Raw genomic sequence first — 20,270 nt, 5'->3', positions numbered from 1 at the left:
TTAAATGTTTCCAGCTGAAAACACTCATTTTATGGGAAAGTTGGTGTGCTTTGCTGCTTTTCTTACATCTCTTTTTTAATGACTGCGTGAGGCCTTTTGCAAGAACTCTTTGAACTAGATATGTGGCTTTCTTTATCCATGGCATTGCTGAGCTTAAGTTTCATACAGTGATCTTGAACAAAAAATATGTCATGTTGGTTTTTCCACAATAAATGATGTTTCTTCATATTCATTTCCCAACTGTCTCAGCTCGTGACTCCACTGTTTTAGAATGTTTAGCATTGTGGGATCAATCCAGACTTTCATGGTCAGATATATGTGGTACCTTATGAGATGTAATTAATTCATACATGCTCGGAGACTGGAGCAAAAGAAGCTTGTGAAATAATACCTCTTCCAGGTTTTGTGCATTTGACAAAGAGGAAAGCGAAAACAGCAAATGAAATACTGAGAAAGCGTGCAAACAAAAATGGAAACGAATCAGCATCCCCTGCATTATTAGTCTTCTAAAACTAGTGATTACATTTCAAATATAATGACTATACAGATGCATTTCACAGTAAAAAACAAAAAAACAAAACCAGTACAAATACAAACAAAAACCCTGCCATTGTGAGTAAAGTTGGTCATCTAAATTATGAAGGGGAAAGAAACAAAAGCTACAGCTGGTGATGGTTCACAGTTAAAGCCAATTGGGGCCACTAGAGGGCGACTGTCTGTTAAAGGAGGGAGCTAATCAGAAAAAGAGGAGGGGGCATTTTGATGACGGGCCATAGGGACACTCAAAAGACCTCATCCTCTCGTAGTATAAACTATAACTGGCAGTTTGGCCTTCTGTCTCCAAAACTCTCCTGGGTTATGCTGTTCAGACTTGTCTGTGTATATTGAACGTCAGTTATCCGGGTCAGAAGAGTTTCCCTGAGGCATAGTTATATATTTGTGTAGGCAGGTTTTCTTTTTTTTATTTTAATGTCTTGGAACAAATAATGAGGATCTCGAGTGCTTTCAGGACAGAGGAGGCTTGAGTGACTTCTCTAAAGGATGTTGTGTACATACTTTGCAAAAGGGACAATTTTCATTGACTCTTAAGGGGTGTATGCAGGAATTCAGCCTTTTCATTGATGAGATGCAATATGAATAGTACATCACCTGCATTTTGAGGTACCTTTCACTTTAGTGGAGAAATTAACTTGACTAAAAGCCATAAGTATGAGAATTATTCCCCATAGGGAACCTTTATGGGTCTATAATTCAGGGATACCACAATGTTCACCTTCAATATCCACTACCTTTTTCCTTCTTCAAATGTCAGTTTTTTGAAGACTGTAGTAAAACACAGTCCCCCCCTCCCCATTGTAGACAACTGGGGGATGGGACAATAACACCAGTGCTGTTACTAGTACATCTTTACACAGTGCATCTCCTCCACCAGGTGTTCTGAAAACTATTTCAGCAGAAACTGTGTGTCTTGAAAGGCTGATCTCTCTGAATCATTATTTTAGTGGTCGCAGGATAACTTAAAACTAACAGGTCAACGTAAATGGTCTGTGGTTACCATGGACACAGAAGCTAGAGTGCAGGAGAATGGTTGTGTTGCTTGGTAAAGTTCAATATTGGCAGGATAAAAAATATTTGTTTTTATTAGTCTTTATTGTTATAGCCTGTTTTTTTTTAATCCTGTTGTATAAAGACAAGATCACATTGTGGGTCATGATGTACTCTGCCTGCGGCCTCTTGCCTGGCCTCATAACTGTGACAGATATTCAGTACATTTAGACCCATCCTAACCCTTAGAGAAAAATTAAGATTAATACAGAAAACTGTCTGAATTGCATTACTGCTGTGCCATTAGGTTTCTTATTTCAATTTCTACAACAAGCCCCATTAATCAGCTTTGTGAGTGAATAAAGTACAGGAGGCCCTTTGTGTCTTTATGTACACTTTTATTGTCAGCACTTGGCAGATGGTAGTCAGGCAGGATTGAAAGACACAGATTACTTCTTGGTCTCCTCCTCCTTTGACAAGGTCTTGATGATCTCCTCCTTCTTGGCCTGGAGACGCTCCTCTCTGCGCTTGCGGGCCTCCTTTGTCTTGGAGCGACGAGCCTCAGCCTGGTCACTGTGGGACAGGTGGAGAGAAAGAGAGGTGTGTTCATACTCTGTGTAATCATCTTCAACTTCTCATTCACAATAAGCATCGACAGATCAAAGCGTTTCATGCATGTTAACTATTTTTCCACCAGGATTATCAAGTATTAACCCACAAGCCAGACTTCTATCTGCTTTAAAGTCATTTAAAAAGGGATTGAATTATTACAATCCAGAATGCTCCTGTTCATTGAAACAGGATTTAGTGGATAGAAAACAGGTTTTATTCAAAAACGTCTCAGGATATAACTGCCTTTCCATGTACGTCAACTATACAAATCTTAAAGTTTAGTTTCAGACTTACGACAGGAGCTTCTTGCGAGCCTTGTCAGCCTTCAGCTTGTGAATGTGCTCCATAAGGACGCGCTTGTTCTTGAACACGTTACCCTTGGCCCTCAGGTAGAGGCTGTGGTACCTGAGAGAGACAGACAGAGAAAAAACCATCAAAAATAAAAACAAACTTCATAGGCAAGTCAAAGGCAACAGGTGTTTCAAGGGCTCCAGTATGTCATGTCAGAATTACCGACATGTTTTACTGATCTCAACATTGACAAACACATGATCAAAAACAAGCGACAGCAATATGAGCAGAATGAGCCAGTATTAACATCCTGAACCTACATGTGCCTGTCGATTTTCTTGGACTCCCTGTAGCGACGCAGCAGACGACGCAGGATCCTCATGCGACGCATCCAAGTCAGCTTCTCGGGCATACGAGCGTTGGCTGTACCTTTTCTCTTACCTTTTTTAAAAAAAGATTAGAACAGCAACAACTTCAGTGTTCACATTTCACTCAGGCAGGCAGTTAGATGTCTAACATATTCGATTATTCCACAAAAATAGAGATTAAATACACTTCAATGGTCATTACCCTTCTTTTTTTTTTGTCTATGTTGGGATTGAATGTTTGAAGCTTTCTCGTGTGTAAACCTCCGCACAGTGACAATGGGATCGGTCCATGAACACATAAAAGTAAAGAAAATGAGCGCGACAGTCTCACTCACCGACTCCCATGTGTCTTCCCTTACGACGTGCCAGTGTGTTCTTGCGGCAGCGGGCCCTAGAGTGGACCGTAACAGGTTTGCGGATGATGAGACCATCCTTCACCAGTTTACGGATCTGCTGGCCTGAAGACAGAAAAAAAAAACAGTGAGCTGCTGGAGCACCTCGATTCATCGGGTCAAGAAGTGTGCACTAACAAGAAAACCTTGGAAACAATTGTCATCAGAGTTGGTGCCTTATTACAGAACAAACAGAGAGTATGTTTTCCATTTTACCACAGCTTATCAGACCAGACAAAGAAACATCTAATATTGCAAAAAGGTAAAAGTCAAGGCATTGTTAGCAATCGGCTGTTGTCAAAACTTCACAGTCCTAGAATAAACTCTGGTACAAACATAAAATGGAATTTAAAAAGTCTTAATCATGCATGGCTTTACTTTTGATTGCATTTTTTTTTTGTACATTTGATGAACTGTAATCTCAGGACTTATTGGGCCTTAAGTAAGTCGAAGTCATCTGGACTATTATTATCTAAAAAGTTGTCCAAACGCAGGAAACTTGTCAACATGTGCTGATTGTAGGGTTGGTCATGAGAGTTTAATTATAAAAAAAAAAATCATCATTGGCCATTGCTTAATTAAATAGATCTTAACAATCCGTCTCAGCAATACATTTAGGCAAAGGCAAAGTTGATTTATACAACACATTTCAACAACTAGGCAATTCAAAGTGCTTCACACAAGACATCAAGAAAGCATCATGACAGAGGAAAGCAAAAGAAACATTTCAGGGACTTGTTGATGTAGAAACAATAAGACAAACAAGCAGCAGGTAAACAGATGCAGAAGGTCTGAACTTACGGGAATTGGCGTTGGCGATCTCATTGGTCTCGTTTGGATCCAACCAGACCTTCTTCTTGCCGCAGCGCAGGACGCTGGAGGCCAGCCTCTTCTGGAGCCTGAGCATGCTGTGGGACACAGACAAGATTTAAAGTCTAACAAAAACAAAACTCAAACATCCAGGTGTGTTAAGATAAATGCAACAAAAACTGAGTGTATTCTACACGAGGGATGTTTTTTTGTCGGTCTTTATCAGTGTCTATTAGCTGCACCGCTAACAGTAGGCTACTAGCCGGGTCGACAATATGGCTCCTCCGGCCGCTACATCGTGTCCCACATTGTCTCGTAAAAAAATGTAGTTATGTATCACAAAATACGGTTTAGCCTTAATTTATAATGAATGAGGTACATTGTGTAATCTCGGGAAACGTGATATTGATTTAACAAACGTGCATTTTAACACTTAAATCGTGTTTTCGGTTTTGCCATCGACTGCAGTCCTACCTCATGGCTGCTACTTCAACAGGAAAAGGAAGAGTTGAGCGACGGATCGGAAGCTACCATTATAAGGGAGAGTCCATCTCCGAACGGGACGCAGATATGTGTTATCGTAGACAGAAACGGACGTTATGTGAGTCTCTTACATGTCACATAGCTCGTATTTGTGTGTTTTTAAAGTCATGCATGACATTAACTGGCGACGACTAAGTTCGTTTTTAATTTATTTTATTATGTTGATCGGTTATATTCCCCTGTAATATAATGGTACCGGCCGGTGATTTTGCAGTGCATTGTGGGTGAAGAAACAGTTTTGGTTGCATTCTCCAGGATAAACACACGAGGGCAGTATTGAGACCGAAAATCCCGCTGACGTCACACTGGACAAACTCATTGTGGTTAGAAGTATTTAAATGATTTCGTATTCATTTTCTGACTTTTTTCATGATGAGATTTTATTTCATTTTGCGTAATTTTTGACGGGGAGGTTTCAAAAGGTTGAATTCTGCCAACCTTACAATATTCCTGTGAAAGGATTTAGATGTGGTTCAGTAAAAGGATTACAATTTCATTTTGGTTAGGTCAGATTAAATGAAAAAAGGTTTCATCTGACGTAACTGCAAATTAAATTCGGCCTATTAAATTTGTGTAGGCTAAATAATTTAATTCAAATTGGAACCATAAATATGTTGTTGTTTTTTTTTTTAAATGCAACTTTAGGGAAATAAAAGTAATAACACTTTGATTACAAATGAAAATATCAGAAATATGTAATTAAAAGCATTTGTTTGACTTGTATTTTAGACAAAGAGTAACGAGATTGAGTATTTTGATGAAAGGTTATTTTGGAAGACCCTTGTAAAAAAAAAAAAAAAAAAAGGTACTTTTAACATCTGACTGTTAACTGGTGCAGCCTTGGCTTTTTAGCAGCAGCCCCATCACCACAGCAACTCCATATTCTCACAGTGTGGGCGAATGAGGGGCACTTGTGTGACTTATTCACCTCAAGTAACCCAGAATATCAGCTGAAATCACCATCATCCCCAGGCAAAGTACCGGATCACCTCCCACCACTGATTCAACTGCTCTCTCGGCACAAGTGTGAGCTTAAAATAAACAAACAAAACTGTTTCAAACTCAATGACATCAGATGTTTCGAGACTAGAGATGCCATAGTGTAGCCCTTAACTGCACTTTTCTGAACACATTTTTATTTTAGACTTGATGAATTCATTCATTCTGAAGCAACAACGCTTGCTTACAAATGAGTATGTTTAAATTAGTGTTATCTTTTCCGGGATATCCTGTTAACATGACATGAAACCTGGTTGACCCTAAAAGCTGTTTTGTCAGGACTCAGATGTTAGGACCTTAATCTTTCTTGACTGTTAGTCTCAGCCCCTCACTTCTGTACCAACACAGAACAACAAGGTGTAAACATTTTACAGTATCTTTAATTCTGTCAAAGCCTTCCAGTTGGCCTGTCCTGTTCCCATAGCTGATGTGCAACACATTCAGAGCCAGAACAACACACATGAGAACACAATCGATACAAAGGAGAAACGGTAGTGTCACATCACAAGAAAAGGTATAATCAAACACCTAATGTACAAAGATGTTGCTGTGTAGGCACACAAAATGGTCCTGCTTTATGAATTTTGCTCATTTGCAAAAAACCAACTATGCCAATTTGAAACTCATCTTAAAATTTGTTAATGAGAAGTATATTTTAAAATTCCATTATCTCTTTTTTTATGTAACGCTGAATCCACTGCTGACTGTGTGCTTGATAGTAATGCACAACTGTTTAACTATAAACTACCACCGTCCACCTTCATCTTCTCCACCTTTACTGCTGTTAATCTTCATTTTAATGTGACACTACTTTTCTAAACTCGATTTATTTATGAACTATATTAAATTAAAGTGATTTTTGTTGGTAAAAAGTCATTCGTTTCTTTAATGTTCTGACTTTCCTGACAGAGTAAACATTATTACAGTCAATGATAGCAGTCAAAGCCTCATGCCTCTCCTCAACAGAAGTTAATCAGAGCCAGCAGTGAAGCCGCCGAGCTGTCCAGATGATTGCTGGTTGACAGGTTAACTGGGTCAGAGTGGTACAATAATCTGCTGAGCTGTTAATCAACAATGTTCATAAAGCAGACTCATCCTGAAGGAGGCAAAATAATGATACAATTAAAAATCAAACATCCAAAATGTAAAGAGAGGCGTAGGAATTCATTTTACATCAAATCATCTGTCATAGGCCTACACTTTATTTTACCTTGTGTCCCAGGAAAAGTAGCCACTGACTTCTAAAGATGTGAACTGAAAGGAATCTGAGATGAGAAGCAGACGAGTGATGGAGCTGAGCACAAACTGAAGCTGATCTCCTGTGGTACAGGTTTTTTTTTTTTTTTTTTTGTGGTAAGGTGTGAACAACCAAATAGATCATCACATTAGTCATTTCATCTGAAAATAAGAATATTTGTTGCTTTGGGCTTATTTGAGTAAGCGTGTAATACTGGCTGTGTATGAGTGTGTATGAGTCATGATCGGTAGAGAGATTTAACACACAAAAAAAGCAGAAACTCTCCGGTTAATTATCTTTTTTTTTTTTATGAATAAAATAAAATAGTAAGTTCAACTTTCAAGCGCAGATTAGGTCGTTAAACAGATGTAGCCTATAGACACAGAAGGAGTTTGTCAGGAAGTTTCTTCATAAGTTATCATGGCAATTGAAGTAGGTCATTACTGTTCTTATCCTTTGAGTTGACCAGAATAAATAAGAAAATCTCCATGCCTGCTGATGTCCAACACAAACTTTGTCTGCTGAGAAATCTTTGACACCGTGATCACAGTTAACAACGTTGGGTCATCCTCTGTGGCTGCAGCAGCTCATACTTCAGATTGGCTCAGGAGGAGGGAGGAAGCCCCAGTGGGGATTCTAGTGCATGTCGGGGACCCTCAAACCAGCGTCCATCACCATTATGTTATATGAGTCATATGAAGCTAACAACGAAAATATTTTTATTTAAAGAACTTTTATGTAAAAAAAACTTAGTACTTTCAAAATATAAGTAGCCTATGCAAAATAAAAACTTCAATAAATAGCATTAAGACAAAACACCTTTGAAGATGTGCTCTACTAAAAATAGAGCCAGTGTTCAAACTAGGAGAATGTATTAAAAAACAAACTATCTTTGAATCCAACTATTCCCACTCTTCTGAGAACCCCCCCCCCCCCAGGACCTCTAAACTCTGGATCCCGCTGTGGGGACCATGGGGTTTGGCCCAACAGTCTGTCCACGGCCTCCATCATCACGGCTCTGTTGCTTCTCATCAATCGATAAGTGAAGGTGGGGTGTGTTTAGCGGGGCGTGGACCTCGGCTCCCAGCTGGAGTCAGAGGAGCGACCAGAGTGAGACGAAGTCAAGAGAGAGAGAGGAAGACAGCCACATGACCTGAAGTTAGTGGAATCTTCCTTCAAAATAAAAGCACAGGAAGCAAGGGAAAGAAGACAAGTCACCTTTGTTGTAACCTAGGTGACTATTGACGTTTTATTATATAATGGTGAACCAGGGTCACATTTATTATACGTTTAAATATTTTGTGAGTCACTTTTGAAAAATGAAAAGAATTATGAACATGTAAATGTGCTTATTATAGGCTAAGTGAAATACATGTGCGTTTCCTCTCTTCGAAAGTGTAAATCTATTACAAGGGAGAAGCCTTTCATTTCTTTGTAGCCTATATGTAAGCCTGACCTACTTACAAATAGCCTAAGTCAATGTTATGGAAACATCATTAGTTTATAAAATGACATACTACATATAGGCCTAGTTCTTTTAAGACAAAGTCGTTGATTTTCAAATGTACATTTTGGGTTTTCTTTAACTTAAGTAAGTAAAGTAGGCCTACATAGCCTAAGTAAAATTAAGAAATTAAAGGTTTAATGCTGAGGAACTGTAAACGGCTTCAGGGACTACTCGCAGTGTTTCGAGGGTTATAATTGATTATTCATGTTTATTTTCATTGCAACCTGTGGAAAATGACAAACTATATAAATGTAGAAACAAACGAAATATCTACCACAGTGCAGTTTATGATTGTATGTGGTCCCACTACTATAAATTTCCTGTCGTTTATGATTTTATTGTGAAAGCAGTCACAGGATGTGGTATTACATCAACTCGTCATTTTTAACTGTGGCGTTAAAGCCTGGTGCGCCAGTTTGTAACGCTATAGGCTGGAGGGAGGCAGCTGTTGCCATTATATTACCAGCCAGCTCAGATACATTAGCGGCATCAGCCTCCCTGCAGGAAAAAGAAAAAGAAGATGATGAGTCGGTCGACACCATCATAAACACGAAACTGAAAATAGATTTGAAAAAGTTAAATCAATGGTACAGAAAAGTAGTATGTCCAGGACGCCTTCGACCTCAACCCAGGAGATCCAAATGGACATGTTCGACCATCATCCACACACACAGGTAAGGAAAAAGAGAAATCAGAAATATGAAGACAGAATAAGGAAAAGACTGCGTGAACTATCGTACATTTTTCAGTGCCGACCACTTGAACGAGGATGAAGCGTCTCCACTTCTGATGGTTAACAGGTTGTTCCGCATTTAAGTCGCCCAACGCTGGTGCACTGATTCAAACCGAATTTTACTCACTTTAAAAGGAAGGGGGGGAAAAAAATGCATTACACTTTTTGTTTCTAAAGGTTTTTTGTTAAGCCTCCCATGTGTCATCATATGTGAGGACATGATGTAACGCTTGTTTTTATGCTTTTTTTACGCTCATTGGGTCCTTCTGGAAACCACGCCTTTGCTTAATTAATCTGTAATTAAAGTAATAATGTGAATGTGCATCAATTGTGAAGAAGATGTACATTTTCTTTTTTTTTTTTTGTTGAGATTGAACACAAAACATGTTAAATTAAGTTTTCAAACGTGTAATTTGGGCTATTAAGGAGTTTGTATTTAAAGTGTTGTGTCTGACATCAAATACGTTTTCAGTTTATAGAAATTGATCAACAGTACAGCTTAAATTATGAATTTTTCTACCTCATTTGCAATTGTATACCTCTGCTTTTGATGGTGTCACTATTTTTTTTTTACAGCTAGAAATAGGCTGTTGCCTTTAGGAAATGACATGATGTTGTGGGCATGTTTAGTCATAACACTTTAAATGGATGAAAAACATAAACGATGAGAATATCTAGAACAAACACACACCCACACTGAGCTCGGTCATTGTCTCTCTAGAAAAGGGAAGAAGAAGAAGAAGAAGAAGAAGAAGAAAAAAAAACATTTCACCACAGACAACCAACGCTTCAAACCATGCCAAGTCCAGCTCTCTCCTCTGTACTCCCACTCCTCCCTGCTCCTCCTCCCCCTCTTGCTCTCCAGATTCCTTCTCCTTCCACTTCAGCTCCATCCTGCTTGCACCATCTCACCTCATCCTGTCTGTTTTTAGAAGTCAGATCATCGTGGTGAGAAACAGATGGACCCCCTGTTTGTGCCAGGCAGCGGGGAACGGTGTGTATGTATGTATGTGTGTGTGTATGTGTGTGTGTATGTGTGCGGCACCACTGATCAATTAGATATAAAGTTCATGCTGACCTGGAGCGGGCCATGCTGGTATACGTATTTATAACTCTGCTGTAGTGAGACAAGCAGGGAACAGCATTTCTAATATCCACAAGGAGACGGCCTGGAGTTTGATATCCAGAATAACACCGCAGAAGAAGAAATGAGCTGCCACGAGCTGATCTGAATTCAGCGCCTGACGGTCGCTTAGATTAAAGATTGTGTATCTGTTGGCGGTCAGATCAGCGAGGACATGTGCCGGAAGAATAATGTGGAGTGGAAGAGAGTGATGTGGATCTACAGTCGTGATATTGTGCACCCTACCACCCTCTAACCTCCACCCACCCCCCACCCCCCTTCCAGCCCCCACCCATCACGCTCCCTGCTTTCCTACAGTCAAACACAACAGCCTCTTTAATTATATTCTTAATCTGGGAGGATGTTTACCAACAGGAAATCTCCCCTCCCTGCTTCCTATGGCATTTCCCTGGCCTTTGCCAACAGGAACTTGCCCCATCATGGCTCCAGTCATGTAGACCCCTGTCCCCACACATGCTTACACACCCACCAGCACCCACACACAGATTACATAAATGTATTTTGTGAATCTGTGAAAGCTGTGCCACCAAAACCAGAACATCCTTAAATACCTCTTAATGTTTTTTGGGTTTTTTTAGCATTAAACTTAACTTAACTGTGATCTCTATCTGATATGGTGTAATGTTGTAAGTTTCTGTCTTATCTGATGGCACAGCTGCAGCAGGGTGAGCATCCACATAGTAATCACTTAATCACAATAATTGAAGTGAAGTGTGCAGACACAAACTAAATGAAGCGGCATCATGGCGAATGCATCTGTAACAAGTTAACACAACTTTGTGTGAAAGTCGTGATTCTTGAACAACTTTTTGAGCCAGCGTAGGAGGAAACATTTGCCAGCAGGGATGCCATTTGCACATCTTTTTCTCTCACGTCTTATTAAGTTTATTTCTTAACACTAAATGCCAGCAAGCCTTCTTGTAGGAGTTGCTTACACAGTGAAAGTTAGTATGTAATGTATCACCATATGTTTTCTGTGCAGCACCCTGCAGTGTTTTCATCTTGTCCATCAGCAGCAGTAAATCAAGCATCGCTCAAAGGGTCGGAGACATCTCTTTTTTTTTTTCTTTTTTTTTTTTGGTGCTACATAAGGCTGAAAATGAACTCACTTGAATTCCTCAGCTCCTTAAATGGAGATGAGCGAGTGACAGATATTCTGTTCACACTGGAAACCTGCTCGGCCGCTGTGGGGTTTTATGTTCACACCAGTAGGAGCTGCTGTAACAGGTCGTGTTTGTTAAAAAGCAGGCCGGGCAGAATCATTCATTTGATGGTCTCAGGGTGCCCAAGCTGGTACAGGATGTGACAGTTGCAACGAAATACTGAGTGCAGGAAGGAGCATGGTTTTAAACCTGTAACTGTTTCTGTCCTGCTGATCCAGGAACAGACAGTTTAACTCATTTGAGTTACATAAGTTTACCTGTGTGTGTGTTTTAGGTGCGTGTGTGTGTTTGTTTATCTGTGTTTAGGGAAGGATATATCAGGGTAGATTTTCTTTTTGCGAGTGTGTGACAACAATTGAAGACAGCTGTAATAGTTTTATTCTCCGCCTATAAAAACAAACAGTTCACAGGGCTATTATTTACATAAGTGTTCCTGCAAAGAGAACAGAAGACATGCACGATATTCACACTGAATATTCAATATTATGGCTAACGACCTTTCAAATCTAACCGTGGGACAGTTTTTCCACATTTTCGAAAACTCTATGTAACAGGAGTAGTATCTTTTGAACATTTTAGTATAATGAAATATGCAGAAACTTCTCTAGCCCCCGTGATGAATGCAGTCCTAACACAAAAAAGAGGTATTTATGTGTTTAGAAAATAATCAGTGGACAAGACAGCATTTCAGTGAAATCTATTTGATAGTAGATGATTTTTATTTCAGCGTCTGAGAGTGTAAGAAAAAAAAGTATTAAGAAAGAAATAGGATTTTGAATGCCCTTCTCAGTTCATCTTAACTTTAACTTTAAAGATAAGCAATTCATCACAATGAGCGTTTCATCTAAATAAAGTATAATGCAATGAGTGCTGATTCAATTTGAAAGTATTGCAGGTGTGTTGTGTGCATGTGTATGTCAAAGTGAGTGACTGAGATTGAATCTATGAAGTATAAGAACAAGGTCCTGTACAAACAGGGCGGTGTTTATAGAGGTAACTCTGTTATCATTTGAAAAGTTTGCTTTGTGAAAGCTGTGTCTGTATGGAGTTTCAAACCTGCCTATGAACACGTCACACCTGTAGACTTTGCAAAAAAACAAATGTTCTTGAAACTGCATTAACAAAGAGTTGACTGGAATTTCAAAGGAAATCTTTTTTTGAAATAACAAACTGAAGCTGGGACAATTAATCGATTAGTTGGTTGACACTCGGCATCGACAAAACTTCACTTCTTCTCTGCTGTTAAATCTAAAGTGATGTTTGACAAACAAGGGAAAACCTGCAAAAGCACCATCTGCCTTTAGTCTGCTCTGTGCACAATATTTAATGAAACATTCAGAGGATGGACATAATGAACTAGAGGCGTCAATGCACACACGTGTATTGGCTCATAGATGTATTAAATGTGCTCAGTAAATGTGGTGAAATGTAAACATTCTGCATGTTCATCTTTCTGCTTTATTTGTAAATCTTATCTGAACCATCAGTTCTCATTTATTCTCGCTCGGAAGAACAAAGCAACCCCAGTCTCCTGACTCCCAACAAATGTGATTAGTCGGCATTGTGTAACCATAGCGATGTGAGCTGGGTGGGATCATAATACAATGTGTGGCCTCTACACATCCCTGATAGGCTGTTTGCATGGGGTCTGCCAATCAGATTACAAGTTCCCGGTTTGCGTCAGGACATGAAAAATGACAAGTAATAAAGGTTGTTCATGGACAGCGCGAACATGTTCTCTCTGGTGTCCAGTCAGGGACTGCTTCATCTCTGCTACTAACCGACTGCCTGATCATATTCAGGAGCTTGTGAAAATCCTGGGCCAAATGTTAATGGCTGTGGTGCTCTCCAGGAAACAAGGGGTTTAACACAGGATACACTATGTCAAGATAAGTCATTTGGACCCTCGTTATTAAAAGTAATTAAACTTCTGGTGTCTTCTCTCTCCTTCCAAATCCTCCTCCCCTGTACCCTCCGACCTCTCCGCTTGCAGGGAAAGTACGCCAAGAGGAAGAGCCGATTTAAGCGCTCCGATGGAAGCACCTCCTCTGACACCACCTCCAACAGTTTTGTCCGACAGGTAACGTTTCACACTTAATCCTCCCTACAGGCTGCTAATCCAGGTGCCAGACTCGGTCTCAACTTTCCTGCCGTTTAATTTAATGAACATTCGAATGAAAGTTTAATGAGGTCAATGTAAGGACTATTAATGCTGGGAACTCAGCCGCTCCACATAGAGGTTTGCACCCTAGGAACAAGTTTCATCTACTTGCAGCTGAGCTGAATAAGGTTTTAATAAGATTGTTTTTTTTTTTTCTCTCAAATCCAACTTTTACACTTACAAGAGGACACAAACAGTTGCTGATCTATTCTGATAGCTTGCTTAATTCCACCAGCAGTCACAAACCCAACCTGTTCAGGTTACTTTTATATATGACACAAAAACAAATCTCACATTGAAGAAGCTGGAATTAACCAATTTGTTGCCAATATATCTTTTAAATTAGCAAATTATCGAAATAGTTTCAGATTCTTAAAATAGTAACAGTCCTTTATTGCTTTTTATCATGTAAAACACATCTCAGATCATTAATCTGCAAACCTTCATTTGACTGATCAACTCAACAAGCACTTAGTATATGTAAGTTTAATATACATATAAATCACTGGACCACTGTGACTTCACAAAACTCTGGCGACCCCAGACATCCAAAACACATACAGCTTTTTGCTTAATTTTTTTTTTTTTCTGTCATGTAATAGTTGATCTACTATTTTGCATGTTTCATGCATGTTGTTGAGGACAGAGGAAGAAAGGCTGGGATGACAGTTTTGCACAATGGATGACAGACACACAAAGACTCTGCAGTAGCCTGTGTTCAATATATTTTACGATACAAAATATTTTTTATTAACATTTTCAGACGATCCCGATTGATTGCTGTGTGACCCCACATGGGGTTGGCATATAAGTACTCAACAACTTCCTAAAAAGTACCAAGTCATATGTTCCCATTCTATATTTCCTAATTCCTAAAATTACCTTAATTATAATCTAAGCTGCAAAACATTTTTACTCTCTGGAGAATTACCTTAATTGAATTTCTTTCCATGCATGATTTGCTTCATTTGCTGTACCAACAGTGAAATCTGCTGCATGAATTTCCTGGCTAAGAGACATTTCAAAATAAAGTGACACGACTGAGCACACTTCAAAGAGCAAATAGAACAATTATCAATCATTTAAGATTATAGTTGTGCTCTTGCTGAAAGTCTGAAGCATGCACGCAGCATGCTGAGAGGAGAAAAAGTGTAATAGACTTTCTGCCGCCTATGATGGGAAGAAAATGGATCTCACTGCCGAGGTCTAATGGTTTCATTTGCCCCTCAGTTTTTCTATCAGCTGTCATATTTTCGTCTGGGTTTATCTGCAGGTCTTAACTGATTTTTGCACCGCTGGCTGAGAAAACTAAAAACCCATTATTTTCTTGTCTTTTAAACAAGCCGTATCTTTCCATCCACACCTGTGTGTTTGTCACAGACAGCCCACATACTGTACTCATATCACACTTTGAAATGGCTCTGATAGCATCTCGATAACAACAGTAAAACCCCTGTGAGTACAGCTACACACACAGCTTTGTTGTGACAGAATTGGAGCTGAAACACACACACATGCATGCACAGATTCCTCCTCGGCTCTGATGGCGATTGTAAGTCCCCAGGTGTTGGGGTCTTCGCCTCCACTACTCCCATCTGACCCTGACACCACCCTGTCGGTGCACAGAGATGCACAGATTCGCTCTGTCAGAAGAAGCTATTTCCATGATATCTAATCAAAAAAGCGGCAAGGAGCTGTTTTTATATTTGGAGGGGAGCGAATCTTCCCTTTAGTAGAGTTAAGAGGCGGGGTTAAAGGCATCACACACGTGTCACCCGTGATGCAGTCATTTCTGGACACGACATTTCACAAAGCTACCCTTTTTTTTTTTTTTTTTGTTCCAAATGACCTCTTCATTTGTGAGAGGAAATGATTTGCCCTGCGCTGAATGACATTTACCTGTTCAGCGTTGTTTTTCCTTGAGAAAAAAAAAAGAAATTCCCTGTTGGTGACCACAGGGAGCTGAACTCTCCTGCGGTTTCTAAAGGTTAGCTGCATTCTCGCCTACACACATCACCCTTTCCACTGCCTTGTCCTTCATTAACTCGGAGATTACGCTTGCAGGAAGACCGCTTGGCACTGGGGCCTGCAGGTTAGACGGGATTCATAATGGTTCACTCTGTAGAAGGAACTCATTTGCCGTAGTAAGGATGATTTAACGCTTCCTAAGAAAAATATCCTCCCCTGTCTCACGCCATTCCACAGCATTTCACTCATCAAGGCCACTGGTGGAAGGATTTTTAACAGCTGAAATGAGAGCTCATAATCCAAACACCGCTTTAGTATCGGAGCCATATAGAGACTGAAGCATCATTGTGTGTTTTAAACATAAACCTAAACCCTGGAACCATGTCAGGTTTGAAAAACGGTCTTTTATCCGGCAAACAGCAGCATGCAGACACACTGTAGGTTTTTCCACATATTGCCTTTTTTTTTGCCTCCTCTGTAACAACTCAAAGCAGAGCCCTGTATAGGCTTTACAGTCTCACACACACCTACGCAAGAGCACACACACACACACACACACACACACACACACACACACACACACACACACACACAAATACACGAGAGCCACAATCAGCCAACGGTAGAGCTGGCTGGTACGCTCAGCCTGGTTGCCATGGCGACCGGGTCTACTGAATCTCCCCCCTTGTGCAAGCACAGTGGGATGGAGAAAAGAATGAGAGGATGTTTAGATGGGTTTCTTGTTTGTGGGTGTGCATGCATATGTGCGTTTGTGTGTACAGGGTGCAGACCTATGTCATTTGCCCGGTGTTGGTTTGTGTGTCTAGTTCAACAATGACACGCTCGGTCTTCAGTTGTGTAAAGACGGGCGGAGGCTGTCTGCTGCTGTGTAAGATAGGCAACCTGTCTGCTGTTGGTCCAGGAGTATATGGTGGAAGTAAATCTTTTCAGAAAGCAAAAACTAGATGCTCACACACAACAGTGTTGTGTTATAAATTCAACCTCAGGGTTGTCACACATCCCAGCTCTGTCCACGTTCAAAGGCTGGATCTTCGAAGGGTAAGGGCTATAAAGGAGGGTCCTTTAGAAAACCTGAGGACTGAAAGTAACTGCAGTCTAGACTCACACAGACTAATGGTTTTCTAAAGCCCTTGTCAACTAATGATGTAAAATTCTCTTTTACTTCTTCTTCCCCAACATGTTATTGCAATTTGCATAGAAAGTCTAAACACCAGTCACAAACCCACTTCACACTTCATAAAGAGATTCTGGATCATTTGAAAATGTGTTAAAATATGAACAATAAGCACGCAGCAATGGCATCACATCTTTTTACTCTAACTTTGTAACTGTGAGGAATTTGTTCAAGCTTTTAAAAGAACAAACTTATTGACTAATCCTGTCAAAATGGCCCTCCAGTGTTCATTCTTCACTCTTTTTTTTTTTTTTCCACAAGCTCAATTATCCAGAGAAATTATCTCCAAAACAGACTCACTTGATTGTCTAAACTGGTTCAACTGTGAATAAAGATGTTTTTTTTAACTTAAATAATCTTTGCAAGCTTTAAATAATGTAAGCTCGGCTAACCATATCCGTCCATATGTCCATTAGGGAAAATCTTTTTTCCACCTAACGATATAGTTTAAAAAAGAAAATAGGAACGTGATTTGAAACACTAGCTTGAAGCTGGAAATGGTAACCAAACTCTGCGTTGAACGTAGTGAAGACGAATGGGCGTACAGACCTGACAAAGAGAACATGTTTACCGACAAGCTAATGTATCCAAGTATAATTTACATGACGAAATGGATTAACTCCAGTGTTGGTTTTGGGGACTCTCACCGTTGTTCTCTCTCTACGCCAAATATTATATCCATAAAACATTGATTTATAACATCAGAATACCAACATCCATCATTTTTCCCACTGCTTTGAAGAGATAAGATAACGACCTGTCTCAGCTTGGTTGTCATGTGGGATTGTTTCGAGGGTCAAGGTGCAGAATGGAGACAAACCGGTCATCCTGACGGTTGAATCCCAGCAGAGACCCACTAGCTGTGTCTGACTGCCTGATGGGCCCAGCAAGCGGGTCTGCTCCGGGCTCTCCCATTCCTCACCTTCACCTCTTTTTCATGGGCCACACAGGGGGGGAGGAAGAAGAGGTCCCCTTTGATAGGGTCAGAGGTCGCCCTCTTGTGGACACACTCGACCTCAGGCACCAGCACCACCCTGCCAACGACTGCCACTTTTTACCAGTGGCCCGACTGATTTTTACTAAGGGGAAGTTTGCACGCTAAATGGCTGTTAAGCAGTTAATATTCAGCAGATACATCCAAGGCATAAGTCGTCAAATGTCTGGTTTCTTATTTGCAGCAGCGATGGTTGGCCTTCTTGTCCTCAGTTCACTGCTGTGACACTGAACCTGTTACTCCTGTTACCTCCTGTCATATCCATAACCATATTCATTTCCCCTTTTTTTCCGGGAGACGCACGGACAGACAAAGAGACAGAGAGAGAGGGAGAATGAGATCAGAGGGACCAGTGGAATGACATACTGTATATAGAGAGAGATAGAGGTAAGAGGGTGGGGGGGATTTCCCTGGACACTGCCCCGCCACCTCTCCCACGTCAGCCAGGGCATTGAATGGCTGACGGCTGCATACCGAGCCTCCTTCTGGTTCTCAGTGTGTTCATGTCCCTGTTTCTGCCCTGGCCTGGGCTAAATATATTTCCCCAGTTTGCAAATGTAGCACAAGTCCTGCAACCCGACCCCCTCCCCCCAGCCAGCCAGGCCCGGCTCCCTTCCTCTACACAAGGGTTCACGTTCCTCTGGGTTGTGGAGGCGGGGTGGGCGTACGTGCGTGTGTGTGTGTGTGCGTGTGTGTGTGAAGGGGTTGGAGGTTAGAGAGCGCTCTCCTGGTTTCACACATACGCCACTCTTTTCTGGCTTTCTCTCCCATCATACACACCACCCCACACACACACAAACACACACACACACACACACACTCACACACACACACATACACGTACGAACACATACACTTGTACACTTCTGCACTTGTCAAACTAGCAGACACACACTCACACTAGTTGCCTCTATCTGTCACACACACACACATAACTCTGTCGGTGGATTCTGGCGTTGCCCCCTTGGTTTGCCGTGGTGTGGCGAGCGTGGCAAACGAGGTATGGAGAGGAGTGAGAGGATTCAAAGGCCCGTCATGGTAAGAAGGATCTGGATTAATCAAAAAAAAAAAATGTTTTTGCCGTGTCCGCCTGATGTGGAAACAGTTTGTGTGTTTGAGTCTCTCTGTGACGACCTGGAGTTTTGGAGGTTCAGCAGACTCTTGTGCTCTGAGATAATGAATATAAGTCACTGCTAGTGTCTTGGTAAAACTTATACCCCTTGGTTTGCAGCTTTCTTTCTTCGCTCCCCCTCTTGTGAGCGCGATTCCATTTTGGGCCGGGCCACAGCTGCTGGAAAGGCGCTGTGTTTTTAATTAGACTTCCAGTCCCACCGGCCGCCTCTTGTGCTATGTGCACCGCCTGCCCTATGGTTGTTTCAGGGGGCTTCCTTCGCTGCTGTCCCCTTGTCCCAAACAGGCTAGGGCGGAAGATTCATCCAGCATGTCACTGCTTCAAAGACATATAGTCCTCTTTTGCAGGAATTTCGATTATTTGAGCTTGTTAACATTTGTCGGGTGATTTTTTGATCATTTTATTGAGCTTTCAGTGTAAGTAATCGAGATATTTAGGGCTGCAGATAACAGTTGTTTTGATCACTGATCAGCTGTTTTCAGATGAACCATTTCACTCTAAAATGCCTGAGAAGAATGAAGACTTTCCATTTCCATGTCTTTGGATGTGTCAGTATTTAAGCCATAGATATGAAGTTTTTGAGAGAAGCGGGACATTTCCTTTTTGAAAAGCTAGAATCAGTTAATGCGTTATTACGTTTTGTTTGATAATCTGCATTGAACAATCAATGTGTTTAAAGTTTTTGAACGATCAGCTATGATCTGTTCAGAATTAATGATATGATGATTACATCGGGCCTTTGACCTGTTAAAGTATTACGTTGTCAAAGAGTCTGCTGTCCCAGGTTTTGTTCTGTGGTTGAAAACAGCTCGCTGCATCGCTCACTTATTTAACTTTTTCATAATAAGGCGACCATTTATTTCTGGATCAAATAATATCCAGTTATTTTTCACCTAACACTTTTAGGTCCTTTTGTCAGTGCCAAAGTCTAAGTGACATTTTTCCAACCAAGATTCCAAAACCCACTGCATAGGAGATGACATTGTTACTCACATTCATAAAAGTTGACCATTCTTTTGGCTCAAAAATGACTTCCGTATTAAACACATATATTTCAAAAACTTCCATTTCCACATACTTCACATAGCTACTATACTCGTTGTTTGAATATGTTGGCAACATGCTAAAATATTTATCTTAACCAGACAGGTTCATACATGCAAAGTTTCTACTTTTGGACATCCATAGAATCAAGCCTTTAATATAACCACTGAATACCTGACAAGAAGAAAAATCCCAGATGTTGATTTGACTTAACTGGGGTGTCTTTTGGCAAGTATTAGAGCATTTTAAATATTACCCAGCTCTACTCATGACTTAAACTGACACTGGAATAATATCCTTTTCGCTAACTTTGTGGCATTCTTTTTTTTATTTCTCCCAGACCGAAGTTTGTTGCTGAGTTGTATTGAGAATTTCAGGAACACCTTGTTACTGGACTTCCTTGTTTGCTTGTTTGTGAAGATGGGGATTTCA

The 20,270-nt window shown here is 40.6% G+C and overlaps 2 protein-coding genes across 4 annotated transcripts in view; one reads left to right on the top strand and one right to left on the bottom strand.

Moving 5' to 3' along the window:
• Positions 1-1,922: 1,922 nt before the first annotated feature.
• On the bottom strand, positions 1,923-4,167 carry rpl19 (ribosomal protein L19). The gene is made up of 5 exons (XM_020632564.3): positions 4,010-4,167; positions 3,152-3,274; positions 2,769-2,889; positions 2,452-2,562; positions 1,923-2,118 (listed from the first exon to the last, which is right to left on the bottom strand). The coding sequence occupies exons 1-5, from the start codon at positions 4,113-4,115 to the stop codon at positions 1,995-1,997; spliced, it is 585 nt and encodes a 194-aa protein (XP_020488220.2). The 5' UTR covers positions 4,116-4,167; the 3' UTR covers positions 1,923-1,994.
• Positions 4,168-8,714: 4,547 nt separating this feature from the next.
• cacnb1 (calcium channel, voltage-dependent, beta 1 subunit) overlaps positions 8,715-20,270 on the top strand; it is a 30,681-nt gene continuing 19,125 nt past the window's right edge. For 2 of the 3 annotated variants that reach the window (XM_020632603.3, XM_065964577.1), the window contains exons 1-2: positions 8,715-8,978; positions 13,338-13,424. In XM_020632603.3, the coding sequence (XP_020488259.1) occupies positions 8,889-8,978; positions 13,338-13,424 (177 nt within the window). In that variant the 5' untranslated portion in view covers positions 8,715-8,888. Of the gene's footprint in view, positions 8,979-13,337; positions 13,425-18,373; positions 18,701-20,270 lie in introns of those variants that run through there. The other variant, XM_065964578.1, reaches the window with a different exon arrangement.

The sequence above is a fragment of the Labrus bergylta genome, chromosome 16, assembly GCF_963930695.1.
Source record: "Labrus bergylta chromosome 16, fLabBer1.1, whole genome shotgun sequence".
Classification (NCBI taxonomy): Eukaryota; Metazoa; Chordata; class Actinopteri; order Labriformes; family Labridae; genus Labrus; species Labrus bergylta.
This window is presented reverse-complemented; position numbering and strand designations above follow the sequence as displayed.

Coding starts and splice junctions, on each gene's coding strand:
- rpl19 (XM_020632564.3), bottom strand. CDS start 4,115: ATGCTCAGGCTCCAGAAGAGGCTGGCCTCCAGCGTCCTGCGCTGCGGC. Junction 2,890..3,151: donor GGGAAGACACATGGGAGTCG/GTGAGTGAGACT, acceptor TTTTTAAAAAAG/GTAAGAGAAAAGGTACAGCC. Junction 2,563..2,768: donor AAGAAAATCGACAGGCACAT/GTAGGTTCAGGA, acceptor TGTCTCTCTCAG/GTACCACAGCCTCTACCTGA.